General features: G+C 38.9%; 1 protein-coding gene across 1 annotated transcript in view; it reads left to right on the forward strand.

Moving 5' to 3' along the window:
* Positions 1-14,562, forward strand: part of Tmem164 (transmembrane protein 164) — a 187,005-nt gene that overhangs the window by 102,751 nt on the left and 69,692 nt on the right. Inside the window, exon 4 of the mRNA XM_010603069.2 lies at positions 8,528-8,594. Within this exon, the coding sequence (XP_010601371.1) occupies positions 8,528-8,594 (67 nt within the window). The remainder of the gene's footprint in view (positions 1-8,527; positions 8,595-14,562) is intronic.

Consider the following 14,562-nt stretch of genomic DNA (forward strand, 5'->3'; position numbering starts at 1 on the left):
GTCTGTGATTAAGATTGCTACCCCTGCTTTTTTCTGGGCTCCTGTCGCATGGAGAATTGTTTTCCATCCTTTCACTTTCAGTCTATGGGCTTCTTTTTATACTAGGTGTGTTTCTTGTATACAATATATTGTTGGATTTTGTTTCTTCATCCATCTGCCAGTCTGTTTTTCTTGATTGGTGAGTTGAGGCCATTGACATTGATGGTTATAACTGATATGTTCTGACTTATTATTGTCATGTTATCGTCCTTTTGTTGACTCTTTTTACTTTTTCTCCCATCTCCTTTTAGTTTCTTGCCTTGCCTATTTGATTTTGTTTCTTGGGCCTCATGGTGTTGTGACCTTCATTGTCTTTTTCTAGGATATTGTTTAGAATTCCTTGTAGTGATGGTTTGGTATTCATGAAGTTTCTCAGGTGTTCTTTGTCATGGAAGTATCTTATTTCCCCATCCATTTTGAAAGAGAGTTTTGCAGGATACATCAGTCTAGGTTGGAGGTTGTTTTGTTTTAGGACTTGAAATACCTCACTCCAGGCTCTCCTTGACTTGAGGGTTTGTGTTGAAAAGTCTGCTGTGATTCTGATGGGCTTTCCTTTGCATGTGATTTGTTTCTTTTCTCTTATTGCTTATAGTATTTTGTTCTTCTGTTGGGTGTCTGGGATCTTGATTATTATATGTCTAGGTGTAGATTTTTTTTTTGTACCATGGCTAGTTGGATTCCTATATGCCTCACTTATCTGTATGTCCAATTCTTCCCCTCTGTTTGGAAAGTTTTCTGTCATTAATTCTTTGAACAGCTTTTTTAAGTCATTTGCATTTTCTCCTTCTACTTCATGGATTCCTATCAGTCTTATGTTATTCTTCTTTGCATCATCTAGGAGTTGTTGGACGGATTTCTCATGATCCCTTACTGTTTATAAGGGACCTCTCTTTTCACAGTCACTGACTGCAATCCTATCTTCTATATCTGAGATTCTATCTTTGCTTTCTTTTATTCTGTTGTATAGACTTTTGTTAGAGTTTTTAATCTCCTGGATATCTGTTTGAATCTGTTTTATGGATTTCATTTCTTTCCTATGTTGGGCATTTATTTTTTCCATTTCTTTCTTATGCTGGGCCTTCATGGCTTCTATCATAGTACTGAGCTCATCTATTTTTTTGTCAATTTCTGTTCTAGAGTCTCGAATCATGCGTTCCATTTTGCTCACCATCTCTATGGTTATCTGGGAAATTACTTCTGTTTTGAATTTTTCTAGAGCCTGATCGATCTGTTTTGTTACTTCCAGTGCTATGGGTTCAGGGTGTCCTGCTGGTTCACTATCAGATATTTCATCCTCATTTGCCCTAGAGTTTGCCATTGGTGAAGTGGAAGTCTATCTTTGAGTCTTACTTAAGTGTTTTCTCATTTTTGTTTTTGTTGTTAGGTTGTCCTTGATTTAATTTCTGGGTTATTACTTAAATCTTCCTAATATATTTGCACTTTAACTTTTGAGTCTCTAATGACTCATAGATATTCTCATTTTCATAATATCAGAGAAAACAACTCATTAAATCAAGCACAATCCTCTAGCCCAATTGATACAATCAGCAGCACAATAGGATCAAGCACAACTTGCAAACTGAGCACTTGCGGTAGTCATTAATCTATCACCTTTTTACCATGTGAATTAAATTAAAATCAAGAAGCAGCCCAAAATATGTTTGCAGTAAATACACTTTTTAATATAGCATCTTTACCATTTAGGATGGGGGCTTAGACAGAGTTAGGATAAGAGGAGTAGATAAGTGAAAGAATTAGAGAAGGTTTCAAGTGAAGCCAGAGGACATAGAATGACCATACAATCTTTAGGAAACTATTAAATTCAAAAGGCATAAACAGAGTGCAAGAATAAGGACAAGAATATATCCCATTAACATTAATAGAGGATCACTTTCCCTTGAAACTATTGACCCATGGCAGAAGAAAAGAACATAAAGAACAAAGAGAAAATAATAAAAGAAGAAGTCTGAGTTAGGGCAGGAGCAGGAACAGAAAGGAATAGAAAGTGGAGCAAGAGAATTAGTTGGAGAAAGAGGACAGAAAAAAGAAAGAATTTGTTGATTGAAATGAGGAAAAGAAAGAAAAAAAATGAATTTGATGGGCCTCTTTCACACTGTATCTCTGCTGTCATAATATACCATGTGCACAGCCATGTGAAGCACCAAGTCCCCTGATGTCAGCTAGCCAATGGCAGATCCCTGCAACTCAGACTGACCTCAGGCCACAAGGCCTAGATTGAATTCCTGGACCTGCAGGTTTGAACTCCACATAGTTCTACTATAGGTTTTCCCTGCCTTTTCTTTAAAGATGTTCAAACTTGGGAGCTCAGAAAAATACCCTTATGACCACCTATGCATCTGCAGAGTGGGTCCAAAGACTGGCACAATCAGGAGGTCTGAGAGTGGGGGGCGTCTTTCACGTGCACCTGTGCAGGGACCTTCCTTGCTGAAGCTGGTGGCGGCACAGGCAGGGGAGGGTGCAGCTACACAGTTGTGGAATGGGCCCAAGCAGGCAGAAGGGAGAGCAGATCTCGGAGTAGCCTTTCCAAATCTCACCTTCCTCCCTTGGTCTGGTGGCGTACAGGCAGGGGAGGTCGCGACTACTCAGTCCCCCAAATGGTCCCAAGCAGGCTGGAGGGAGAGCAGATCTCCTTTTTCTGGTGTTTTGAGACAAGGTCTTATTGTGTAGTTCAGGCTGGCCCTGAACTCATTACATAGCCCAGGCCAGCCTCAAACTCATGGCAATCCTCCTGCCTCAGCCTCCCAGGTGCTGGGATTACAGGCATGAGCCACCATATCCAGTGAAAGTTCTACTTTCTCAATCCTGTCCACCAGTTGATATTGTCAGTATTTTTATTTTAGTGATTCTTTTACTAGGTGAGGAGTGACATCTGATTTTGGTTTTAGTTTGCATTTCTCTAATGGTGTGGAATATCTTCTCCCATGCTTATATGCCATCCATGTGTCTTTTCATCATGTGTGTGGTGCTAGGGATGGAACCCAGGGCTTTGTGTATGCTCGTCAAACACTCTATCACGTTACTTCTGGCTTCATATGTGGCATCTTTTCTGGGAAGTTTTTTGGCCTATTTTTAAATTTAATTCTTTTTTTTTTTTTTAGTGTGAGGATTTTGTATATATTGTGGATAAAATGTATTTATTGTAACTATGATTTGCAAAGATTTTCTTGCATTTTCAAATATTCTATAGCTTTTCTCTGGCTTTAAATGTTTTCAGATCAAAAGTTTTCCATTTTTATTAGGTTCTATTTATCATTTTCATTTATGTATGATGCTTTTGGTATCATGTTAGCTAAAGAACTGCTTGCCTAACTGAAGCTCACTGACATTTTCTCTTAGCCAAAAGGCCAAGTAGTGATAGGTTTTCTTTTGAAACTTTTAAAGTTTTACATTTTCTATTTGTGACTTTGCCTTTATGTAAGGCAAGGTTTAGATTATGTGTGTGTGCATTATTTTCCATATAAATGTCCAATTGTTCCAGTAGCATTTGCACTATTGTCAAAATCAAATGGCCATATGATTGTGGATCAAATTCTGAACTATTCTGTTTTATTGGCTAATACATCTATCTATTCTTGGCCAATACCATCTTTTTTTTTTTTTTGGTACTGGGGATTGAACTTGGGTCCTTGTGCTTGCAAGGCAGGCGGTGGAACCACTGAGCTAAATCCCCGGCCCTTGGCCAATACTCTCTTGTTTTGACTGTTGTAACTTAGAATCGGGTCATGTGTTTTCTTCTTTTTCAAAATTGTTTTTATCCATTTCTTTTTCTTTGACCTTCCAAATACGTTTTAAAGTGAATTTATATCTATGAAATACCCTAATAGAATTTTAATCAGGAATCCTTTGAATCCATAGATCATTTTAGTGACAGTTGACATTTTTTTATATGAAGGGTTGATTCTTACTAACTAGCCAACTAAACACAGTAGCTTATACAAAGCCAAAACTCTTACAGAAAATATTTGTGGCATAGTAATGACTGTTCTTTCTTTTTCTTTCTTTCTCTTTCTTTCTTTCATACATGTTCACAGTACGTAAAGTTTACATCCATCTTAGGGATTAGGTACTTGTATATAACACAGCTTGATTCTTTTTTAATCCCTTTCCCATTCCCACCTCTCTCTGTCCCTTATCTAAATCCCCTCTCACTATTTTCATTCTCCTTCTTCTTATTATTATTTTTAGTACATGTGTATGACGTACATATGATGTTTACATTCATTTTTGATATTTGGTACAAGTACACAACACATCTCAAATCTTTTTATTTCCCCCTCCTCTCCCCCCTCCTCTTGCCTTCATTCTCCTGGACCACTTCCCATTTGCAAAAGATGTACCTCCTGTTTCCTTCTATCAGTCCTTTGTTTTACTCTTTATTTGTATTCTTTGTCTTAAAAAAACAATACTATACAGTATTTAAGCTTGTGTGTCTGATTTATTTCACTTAACATTATATTTTCCAGGAAAGTTGGAGGACCTGTGGGTCCTTTGTTCCCAGCTGCCTTTATAGAGTGACCGTTCCCCCTCCACCTAGAACTTCCCCTAATTGGATTGCTTCCAGGGAGCTCTGCCTACCAGCCATTTAAAAAAAAAATTAATTTTATTGGTACAACTTAAATATACATAACGATCGTATTCATCAAGTGGAATTTGTACCTGTACATGATATATCTTGACTCCTCTTTTTCTCCCAATCCCCTCCCTTCAGCCCCTCTGCCCCTCCCTATTTACAAAGACTTTGTTTCCATTTTTTCATTTTCTCATATTCTTTTCCCTTCTTTACTTTCCCTTATGCCTTCTACTTCTACTTCTTTTTTCTTCCTATTTCACATTATTTATTATACATTTTGATCCTTCTTTACACTTTCATTTTCTCATACCAGAGAAACTATTCAGTATTTACATGTGTGACCTACTTATTTCACTTAAGAATATGGCCTCAATGTGCATCCAGTTAGCTATAAATGTCTCTAGTTTCTCATTCTTTATGACTGAATAGCACCCCATTTTATTTTTTTAAAAAAAAACACACATTTTCTCTATCCAGTCTCCAGTTGATGGGCAATTGGGCTGTTGCCAAGTTTTAGCTATTATAAGCTGTGCCACTGTGAACATGGGTGCACATATATTGCTGTGATATGATTCTTTTAATTCTTTTTGGAAGTTACCCTGCAGGGGAATAGTTCAGTCAAATGGGACCTCTAATTCTAGTTGTTTGAAGTATCTCCATACTGATTTCCACAGTGCTTACACCAGGCTGCACTCTCATCAACAATGGAGAAGGGTTCCTTTCTCTCCACAACCCCACCTGCATTTGTTTTTGGTTAATTTCTTGATAATTAGCTATTCCTTCTGGAGTGAGGTGGAATCTCAGCATTGTTTTCATTTGCATCTCTTGGATGACCAGTGACATTGAACATTTTTTCATATATTTATTTGCCATTTTTACTTCTTCATCTGAGACGCATCTATTCATTTCAGATGCCCATTTTTGGATTGGGTCTTTAAATTGGGTCAGGTCTGATTTTTTTTTTGATTCTTTATGTGTTCTAGACATTAGTCCTTTGTCTGAGAGACAAATTTTTTCCTCTCTCTGGGTTATTTCTTCATTCCTTTGGTGATTCCTGCCATCATTTCTTGGGTGGTGTACATGAAGCTTCTTTTTATATGTCTGTTAACTTGTCCTTGGCCTACCTTTTAAGATCTTGTCTTTGGGGTGGGCAGCTAGTTGGCAAGGGAGTACCTTATTCATGGTTAGCTTAGAGATAGTAATGGGGACATGTGAATATCTTTTGTCCTCCATAATGATCCTAGATCGAATAATATAGGGACTCTAGAGTGAATATACACATGTGTGTATGCATGTATATATATGTTAGTGCATTGTTTTGCATATACACTGCTTTAAAGTTAATCCTCCCCTTCCCCTATGTTGTATTGGAGGTGAGTGTGGCTTAGTGTTGCTGCCTTGGCTTTTTCTCTGTGTCCTTCATGTTAGCTCTTTTTCTGGTTTCTTGTTGTAAGTCCCAAGGTCTTTTGGTGCCATTATCTTTTTTTTTTCTTCTGTCTCTCTTTCTCTACTCCTGTCCTTGACTTGCTTCCTGTGGGAATTTCAAAAGTTTGTTTTTACCTCCTTCTAGTCAGGATTAGCTAAGAACTAAGGAGGCCCCCATTCTATTTTTCTGTCTACAGACCCCTGCTCAGGGTGGCCAGAGGGCCATTATATTGGTATACCTCCTCCTTTATGGGCCAAGCCAAGTCCTATTAACCTGCACAACTGTAAGGCCCTGTTCTGGCCAAAAAGACTTCTCCCTTTAAAGTGATCCCTTGAAAGCATGTTAAACCTTAGGAAGGAAGTGCAGAAAGAGGAGAAAGATCCTGAAACCAAAAGAAAGGACAAAGCAGCATCCCTGACTTTCCACTTGAAGCCATCTGGGAGGCAACAGGGAAGGGAGGGAGGCTCTGATACAAGGCGTGGAGGAAGATATAAAAGTTTGAAGTCAAGTCAGAAAAATGTGGGTGTCAATCCTTATTACTACCTGATATGTGCCATTCACCTGGTCACCTCACATTTCTGAACCTGGTTTGCTCGTCTGTGAAATGGAGAAAGTCATACTTATCTGAGAAGGTTGCTGTAAAATTAAATGAGAGTTTCTGTAAAGCAATTAATTAGATGCTCCAGTGGAATATATTCAGTTCACATTCTCATTGTCACTGAGGTTTTGGTAACAAAGAACAGCAGTAAGAAACAGACTAGGGGAGTTGAAAAGGAGTCTTGGGGCTCCTGTGCCATTTTCTGGGATCTCCTTGTAATGTCTCTGAGCCTTGCAAACGCTTTTGTGAATTCTGAGAAAAGAGCCAAAGTTCTAGAGGGTCAGTCCAACAAGACACTGAGATTCAGCTAATGTCTGTAGTGTCTGGAGGTATTTTTTTTTCTTGTAGGCTTTTTTTGTTGTTTTTAAATTTTATTAGCATATGTTTACAGTTCATGCAGTTTATAGTCATCTTGAGAGTGGTTACATGTTACAGCTTTTTTTTTTAAATCCCCTTCCCTTCACCTTTGCCCCCCCTCTGGTTCCCCTATCCTCTTTTTTTGTACTTGTTGCTATTATTTGTCTTAGCACATGTTATGGCATATAATGTTTACACTGATTGGAGATATTAGGTTCCTGTAAATGGCACATCTCTATTCCTGCCAGTTCCCCTCCCCCATCCCTTTCCTTGTTTCCTTGGACCACTTCCCTGTTGAAGGAAATCTGTCTCCTTGTCTCTTTCTATTCATCTTTTATAATTTTGTTTGTACTTTGCCTCATTCAGATGAGAGATTCTATATGATATTTAAGCTTGTGTGTTTGATTTATTTCACTGAAAATTGTATTTTCCAGGTGCATCCGTTTTCCTATAAATGTCTCAAATGTGTCATTTTTATAGCCAAGTAGTATTCCATTATATACAGATACAACACTTTGTTTATCCAGTCATCTGTGGATGGGTATACAGGCTGCTTCCAGGATTTAGCTATTACGAATTGTGCTGAGATAAACATAGTTATGGAAGTTTATATTAAGAGGCATATTGACTAAGAAATATTTGTCCATGACCCATCAAATCAGCTTTTCATCAAGATTAAAGATCATCTGCCTTGATTGATGAAGAGAGACGCTTAAATTCTTTCTCAGAGCCCTTACAAGTAGGGTTTTTTCCTGAGTTAATTGTTTTTGACTTACAAAGGGTTTGCATTTTTAAAAGTCAGCCATCGGAACCAGGAAGCAATATCACTATTCAGTGTTGGTTTACTTCTTTATCACCCTTTTTTCCTTTGTTCAGTTTTTATTTGTTTTATTTATTTTGTTTTGTTCTGTTTTGCTTTTAAGATACAGGGCCCGATATGTAAAATAGACAAAAGCAAACCTGGAAAGCTGCCACATTTGCCTTCCCCATTTCCTGCAACATTTCTTAAAGGCATTTCTAAGAAAGTAGGGAAAAAGCTTGCAAAACACTGGAATTGGCTCCCTGGTTTGCACCAGTCTTTTTCTGTTAAGATCTCTTGTTTGGGGAACAGTCTTGGCCATGGCTGTGTAAACAAGTAGCCATGTTCTACTATAACAAGGGAGTATTTAGCTTCTGCAACTCCCCTTTTCTAATGACACAGTAGTTGAAGCCAATGGTTGCAGCTGACTAAATGTTTAGGAAGCATAGAGCTCATGATGTAATGAAGCGTTATAATGTATAATGTAATAAAGCATCTGGGGGATTCTGAGGCAGTGGTGATACTCTTCAGAGCATTTTAGTTAACATAAAATATACTGTTTTTAATTTATTTTGCATGTGCACAAACTCTAGGGCTGTTTTACACAGAAACAGTTGTATACCTAGTCCTCTCCCACATGACCTGGTTTAACCTAACACATTTTCTTCTTTGCTTCAGAGCCTGAATGTAACCTGACCTGATTTTTTTTCCCCCTAGGTTACAAATGCATATGTTGAATGGAGCTCTTCTAGCACTGCTGTTTCCTGTGGTAAATACTCGGCTGGTAAGTAGCTTCTTCTAGAAATGTTCTGGCGACATCCAAAGCAGTGTTTGCTCACTATTTTGTTATTCAGTGGCTGTCCTCATTCTCAGCCCATATGCACATATGTTGTGTGTGTGTGTGTGTATACTTATGATGAGGTTTGATGTAGTCCTGCTTTTTTTTCATTGAGTTTATTGGTACTTTTTAAAGTATACAGGACAGTTACATTCATCTATAGGATCTTTTTTTTTTTTTTGAAACAGAATCTCACTATGTAGTTGAGACTGACCTGGAATTTACTATGTAGCCCAGGCTGGTCTCGAATGCACAGCGATCCTCCTGCCTCAGACTCCGGAGTGCTGGGATTATAGGCGTGCACCACCACACCCGGCCATCTATGGGATTTTGAACCTTTACATGACAGATTTTGGTTCTCATTTTCCCATACCCCTTCCCCCGCTTCACCCCCTCCACACTTCCCTGTTTATGACATAGTCCTCCTTACATGCAGTAGACATTGATGGATTTGAGTATTCTGAGGAACTGTGGGTCTACACTAAGTATGTAAATCAGAATGGAGACAGACCAACAAGGCCCAGAAAAACCAGCAAAAATGTGGTATAAAGGGGGCTGGAGCCCTATCCATTAGACAGACTTCCAGATATTCTAAGTGCCTCTCATGTAGGCTTTGCCACATTGGTCTATAATAATCTTCTGGGAGCCTCAAAGCCTGTCCACTCTGCCAAAGGCCCCTTGGCGAAGAATTAGATTCCTTCCTCATCTACCCCAACACACCAGGAAATGTGAATTACCCCTACCCCAAAGCTAGCAGGGAGAAGTCTTCTGTGGTAGGGAGTCAGGTGATAACTTGTCCTCAAAGGGAGCAGGAGCCACAGTGTGGGGATGCAGGGTATTCTCAGATTCTTACATGCAGGAGGCAGGGATTAGCAGGCCACTTTTTTCAGGGAAAAGAATCACGCATAAAATAATTTTTCCTGAATTTTTGCTTTCGTGACTCAAATTTGCCTCATATATGAAGATCATAATTTAACTCTTGATAATTTTGGGGATATCATTTTATAGTTAACAAGGTGTTAGGGCCAGGGATTTAGTTCAGCGGTTCGGTGGCCTGCCTCGCAAGCGCAAGGACCCGAGCTCGATCCCAGGTACCAAAAAAAATTAAAAAATAAATAAATAAAAAAGGTGTTTTCACAAAATAGATATGAGGAATAAGGCAAATATTATGCCCTCTTATTTTACAAGGGAAAAAATGCATGCTCGGGTAGTTGCATAAATTCTAGGTGGCAAAGTTGGGATCAGAGCCAGATCCTAAAACCACAGCCATACTTTGCTCTTGAAGGATTTATTCATCACTTCTCCACACTTGCTTAAGTATACCCTTGTGGTACTTGTACTTTTCTAGATGTATGTTATACACAAGTAGAAGTTAAAAGTGAAAGCATTTATTTAAAGCGGTGATAGTGACCTTTTAATTTTTCACTTGTAACGAACAGACCGCTGTAGCACATGTGCTATAGGTTCACCACCACTGATCTAAAGCATGGATTCTGAACCCTCACTATGCTCCAGGATCACCTAATGAACTTCATTTCATTGTTCCACATTGTAGACTAATCAACACATCACACTACGACACTTGATACCTTTTAAATGTATACATCACATTGTCTTCCCTGTAATTACATACAATTATTTGTCAATTAAAAATGAAGTAAAAAAACTGGTGGGAAAACAACACTGATACCTTAAGCTACACTTGGAGAGTCTAAGTTTGTGATCTGTGAGGAAACATGGGTGTCACATTTTCAATAGTACCCTCAGGTGTTTCTGTCGTGGAGCCAGAAGTGAAAGCCACTGATTTTGTGCAGTGCTCCATAGAGGTCACCCAGGGACATATTAAAAATTAAAGCTGGAGAGCCAGGATGTAGTTCAGTAACAGAGTGCTTCCCCAGAATACACAAGGCCATGGGTTTGATCCCCAGCACCACAAAACAAACAAGAAGCACTCCTCCGTTGGCTTCAGAGGGGATAATAACGAAGAATGGTAAAAATAATACAAAATTAATCTATACCTTTTCTTTTAAAAAGCCTGCTTTCACACACCACAACATTGTTGCTTAAGGCTCAGGAAAGGGTAACAGTGTTGGAGTAGAAGTTACTCCTTGCCTGTGGAGGTAACCTGCTAAGGCAGAGAAATAGATGTGCTTCCATCTTATTGCTCTGCTTTATTATTCTGATTTTCTTAGGAGTTTGACTGTCAGGCAGCTAGAGAGCCACTTTCCATTTTTTAGCGCCTCTGTCAAATTCCAGAAAACCTCCTCAGAAGGATAAGAGCCAGTTTAAATGACTTTTGAGTGCCTCCAGCCCACAACTCTGGTTGTTCAGTTTTGCCATCAGTTGAGGTGGATATGGTTCTGCTAGACACGCTTACTTTAGCTTTATTCCTACTACTATCTTTTCCCCAGTGGAAACCAAATAGCCTTCTCCTTGTAGATCCATTGAGCATAAGCAGAATTTATGAGTCCCATTGTACAAGCATGAGAAGAAAGGCCCCAGAGGGCCCAGTCATTTACCCAAAGTTATTAAGGAAGCTAGTGGTGAAGTTTTCATACAGTCAACATTGTTACACCAATAATATATGTCTCACAGGGTCTGCTGATATTTATTTAGGCCTTTTATCAGATTCGAGGTATTATATTATCCCCCAAAACCAAGATGCTAGCAGATTGACTTCTTCTGAGCCCTGTCATCTTGACTTGTAGATGGTAGCCCTCTCGTTACCTCTTTATATGTTTATGTTTCTGTGCACAAATACCTCTAGTGTTTCTTTCTGTGTCCAAATTTACTATTATAGGGATACTTGTCAGACTAGATTAGAGCACATTCTAACAGCCTAGTTTTAATTTGATCTCCTCTTTGAAGTCCCTGTCTCCAAGTACACTCACATTTGGAGGTACTAGAGGCTAGACTTCAACATACAAATTTTTCACCACGGAGAGGGAACACAGTTCAGTCATAGCACTGATACTGCCCTCGATACAGAATATTATCTTTCCCCCACATCCATTTGTTTTTCTTCTCTTCTTCTCTTCCTTCTCCTCTTCCTCTTCTATCTCCCTATCCTCTTCTTCTCCACTCATGGCGGATGTGCTATTTTATCTGTTAACACCAACAGTGAACAATTTCCAAATAAAAGTCAAGCCATAGCCAACCAGTTTATCCACAATGTTCAAGTAACTAACTCCCTGACACTGAAAGTTCTGTGATGGGCTGTCTTTTTAATCTAGTGATTCTAGTCATTCTGATATATCTTTATGCTGTTTTTCTCATGAAGCTGAACAAAGCTTGGGTTGTCTCTATGTGCCCTTGCACTTAGGCTTGGTCTGGTTCTTTTATACACTTGAAAAATTATATGGGCAATTCTGACCTTCAGGGGTGTTTGCTTTATAAGCCCTTATATTGACTTAAAATGAGACACAGGAAGATTGGCAATTCTTTCTTAAACCTAATGATCCAATTAGGCAGGAAATCAGCTTTTGGTTTTTCTTTTGCCCTTCCTTCTTGGCCCTTTATCTTTTTAATCCCCTTTTTTCTCATTAGCAATAATGAGGAAGCTCGAAAAATTAAATGAACTACTGAGTGTGTGTTCCAGTACCACTGACGTGTGTATATGCACATAAAGACAGAAGGACAGAGAATTTGAGGTGTAGTTGCCACAGTCAGTTAAAGGACTTTGGGTTGCCAATGAATTTCCACATGTGCTATTCCACCCTGTGACTCATTGGCATTGGGATTTGTAAACCAGCTAGAAAATGGGTTTCAGTTCCTCCTGGTTCTCCATCTTCAAAGCTAAAACCATAGAAGAAGAACTATATAGTCCAATGGCTTCAATTACAAGTAAGTGATCTTTACAGCCTGCATTCTGAAGGTCTGTCTGGCTTTAGAAGAATTATTTTAAAGGTAATTACTAGCAATATACCCTTTGGTTTCTTGTAGGGAAAACACATCATGGAACTATTTATTCTTGGATTGATAGAGAACTCAAACCTTGTCTCATTTTATCTTCCAGAGGGAGAATTTAGGACAGTGGTGGTGAACCTATGGCATTCATGTCACAGCAGGCTGTTTGCAGCACTGAAAGGTTCACCATCACTAATTTAAGAGGATAAATTACTTGCTGAAGAAGCCAGGTTGGGTGTACCTAGAACCCAGATATCTTGATGCAGATTTCAGATCTCTTTTCCTATGCCATGCCTGAAATTCAGAATGAATTTGCATGCTCTGAGGCAAGGTACTGGAGATGCTTCTTAGCTTCCCTCCATTTATGAGTCACGTCATAAACTTCTTTGAGTAGGTGAAGAGAACTATAGACTTCTCCAAATAAACATGCAAACAATATTTTGTGTATGCTTCTGGGGAAGTAAGCTTCACGTAGGCTAAGCAAGCACTTCACCACTGATCTACATCCCTGGCCCACAAATACAGTTTTGTGTACGATACCAGGGGTGAGGGGGCATGGACTACCACCTTCCCTCCTTATCCTCATTCCTGCTGCAAGTCCATCAGTAGATCCAAAGTTACAGTCCACCTGCAGGCTGTCAGCAGCTCACAGCTTGGAGAATAGATGTGCTGTCTGTTTCGAGAGTTCCTTGTTATAGCCCTTTGTTCCGATAGTGATGCTGGGTTCCTTTTCTGTGTCTGTCTGTGTTACAAAGAATATCATTTGATCTAGCCTAAACTCCCTTCTGAAAGAGTAGTGAAAGCCAAAAATGGGAGCTAAGTTGGATGCCCATAGAACCTGGTTGCATCTTCAATGTTCAATTATAGATCTCACATAGCAGAGCTGATTATCTGGCCCAGGACTTATGTTCTGGGCCCATGCTGCATCCTAAGCCCTGTCTTTGCCCTTTTTACCCTCCAACCCCCATGAGAGTTTCTTCTAGGTTTTCCAAACAAGGTATACTAGACACAGCAAATAAATTTTAGATACTGTATCAGCCTGCTTCCCAGACTGAAGATACTAGCCTGGCTTGTATTTGTGTTTGTATCTATCTGTCTTTTACTAGGACTAGAAGGAAAAAACAAGCGTTAAGAATTTGTTTCATCAAGCTCCTTTCTTCTTCAAGGTCCAAAGCCTCCAGTATATTATTATGTCATTATGAAAATTCCCCATTATTATGTGTCCATGTTGATCTACTATGTTTGTTCCTTTTTCTCTCCCTTTATTTTTCACTTTGCCCAGTTCTTTTTCTTGGTTGTATGGTTCTTTTGGATTTTCTTAACTCTCAGACTGAGTGGAAGAGTTTAGTAATGCTTTTGTCATTAGTGGAGTGTCTACCTTCTATTTATGAACATTATCTCAGTGTTCTTAGGGTGTGACTTCACTGCTGGCACGCCTTGTCCCTGTGTATGCTGCTAGAAAAAACTTTGCTCTCACCAATTCAAATAGGCTTGTGAATCTCACTGTTTGGTAAGTGGCACATTGAAATGTGCTAATTGACTTAGGAGTGTTATTTCTGTGACTGGCAAATTGAGCTATTTAAAAATTTATAGTTTTGATTTTGGACCTGAACTGGGGACAGAATGTCCTTTTGCATTCCTGAAGGCATTTAAAATATAAAAAACAGGTTTCATAAGAGGCCTTGATTTCCCAAAGCATTGATATGTGGCAAAATTGTACCTCATCTTTTACAAAGATTGGCAAGTATCTGGTCAGATGAATGCAATGTATCAGGATGTCAGGGGTGCTAAGAATATTTTGGGGCTCTTGGTCCAGACAAAATTCTAGGGATACCCTCAACATTAGGAATATGTCCAATTCCTACCTGTATTTTAAGATTAAGCCTTAAGGGTGTTACATCCTCTAAGAATGCAGCCTGGACCACACCAGTCAATCCATGGATTCTTACTATTTTTCTTTTCTTTTCTCTTTTTTTTTTTTTTTTTTTTTTTTTTTTTTTTTTTTGTT

Source organism: Fukomys damarensis, unplaced genomic scaffold (assembly GCF_012274545.1).
Source record: "Fukomys damarensis isolate Sample0158 unplaced genomic scaffold, DMR_v1.0_HiC HiC_scaffold_39, whole genome shotgun sequence".
Lineage (NCBI taxonomy): Eukaryota > Metazoa > Chordata > Mammalia > Rodentia > Bathyergidae > Fukomys > Fukomys damarensis.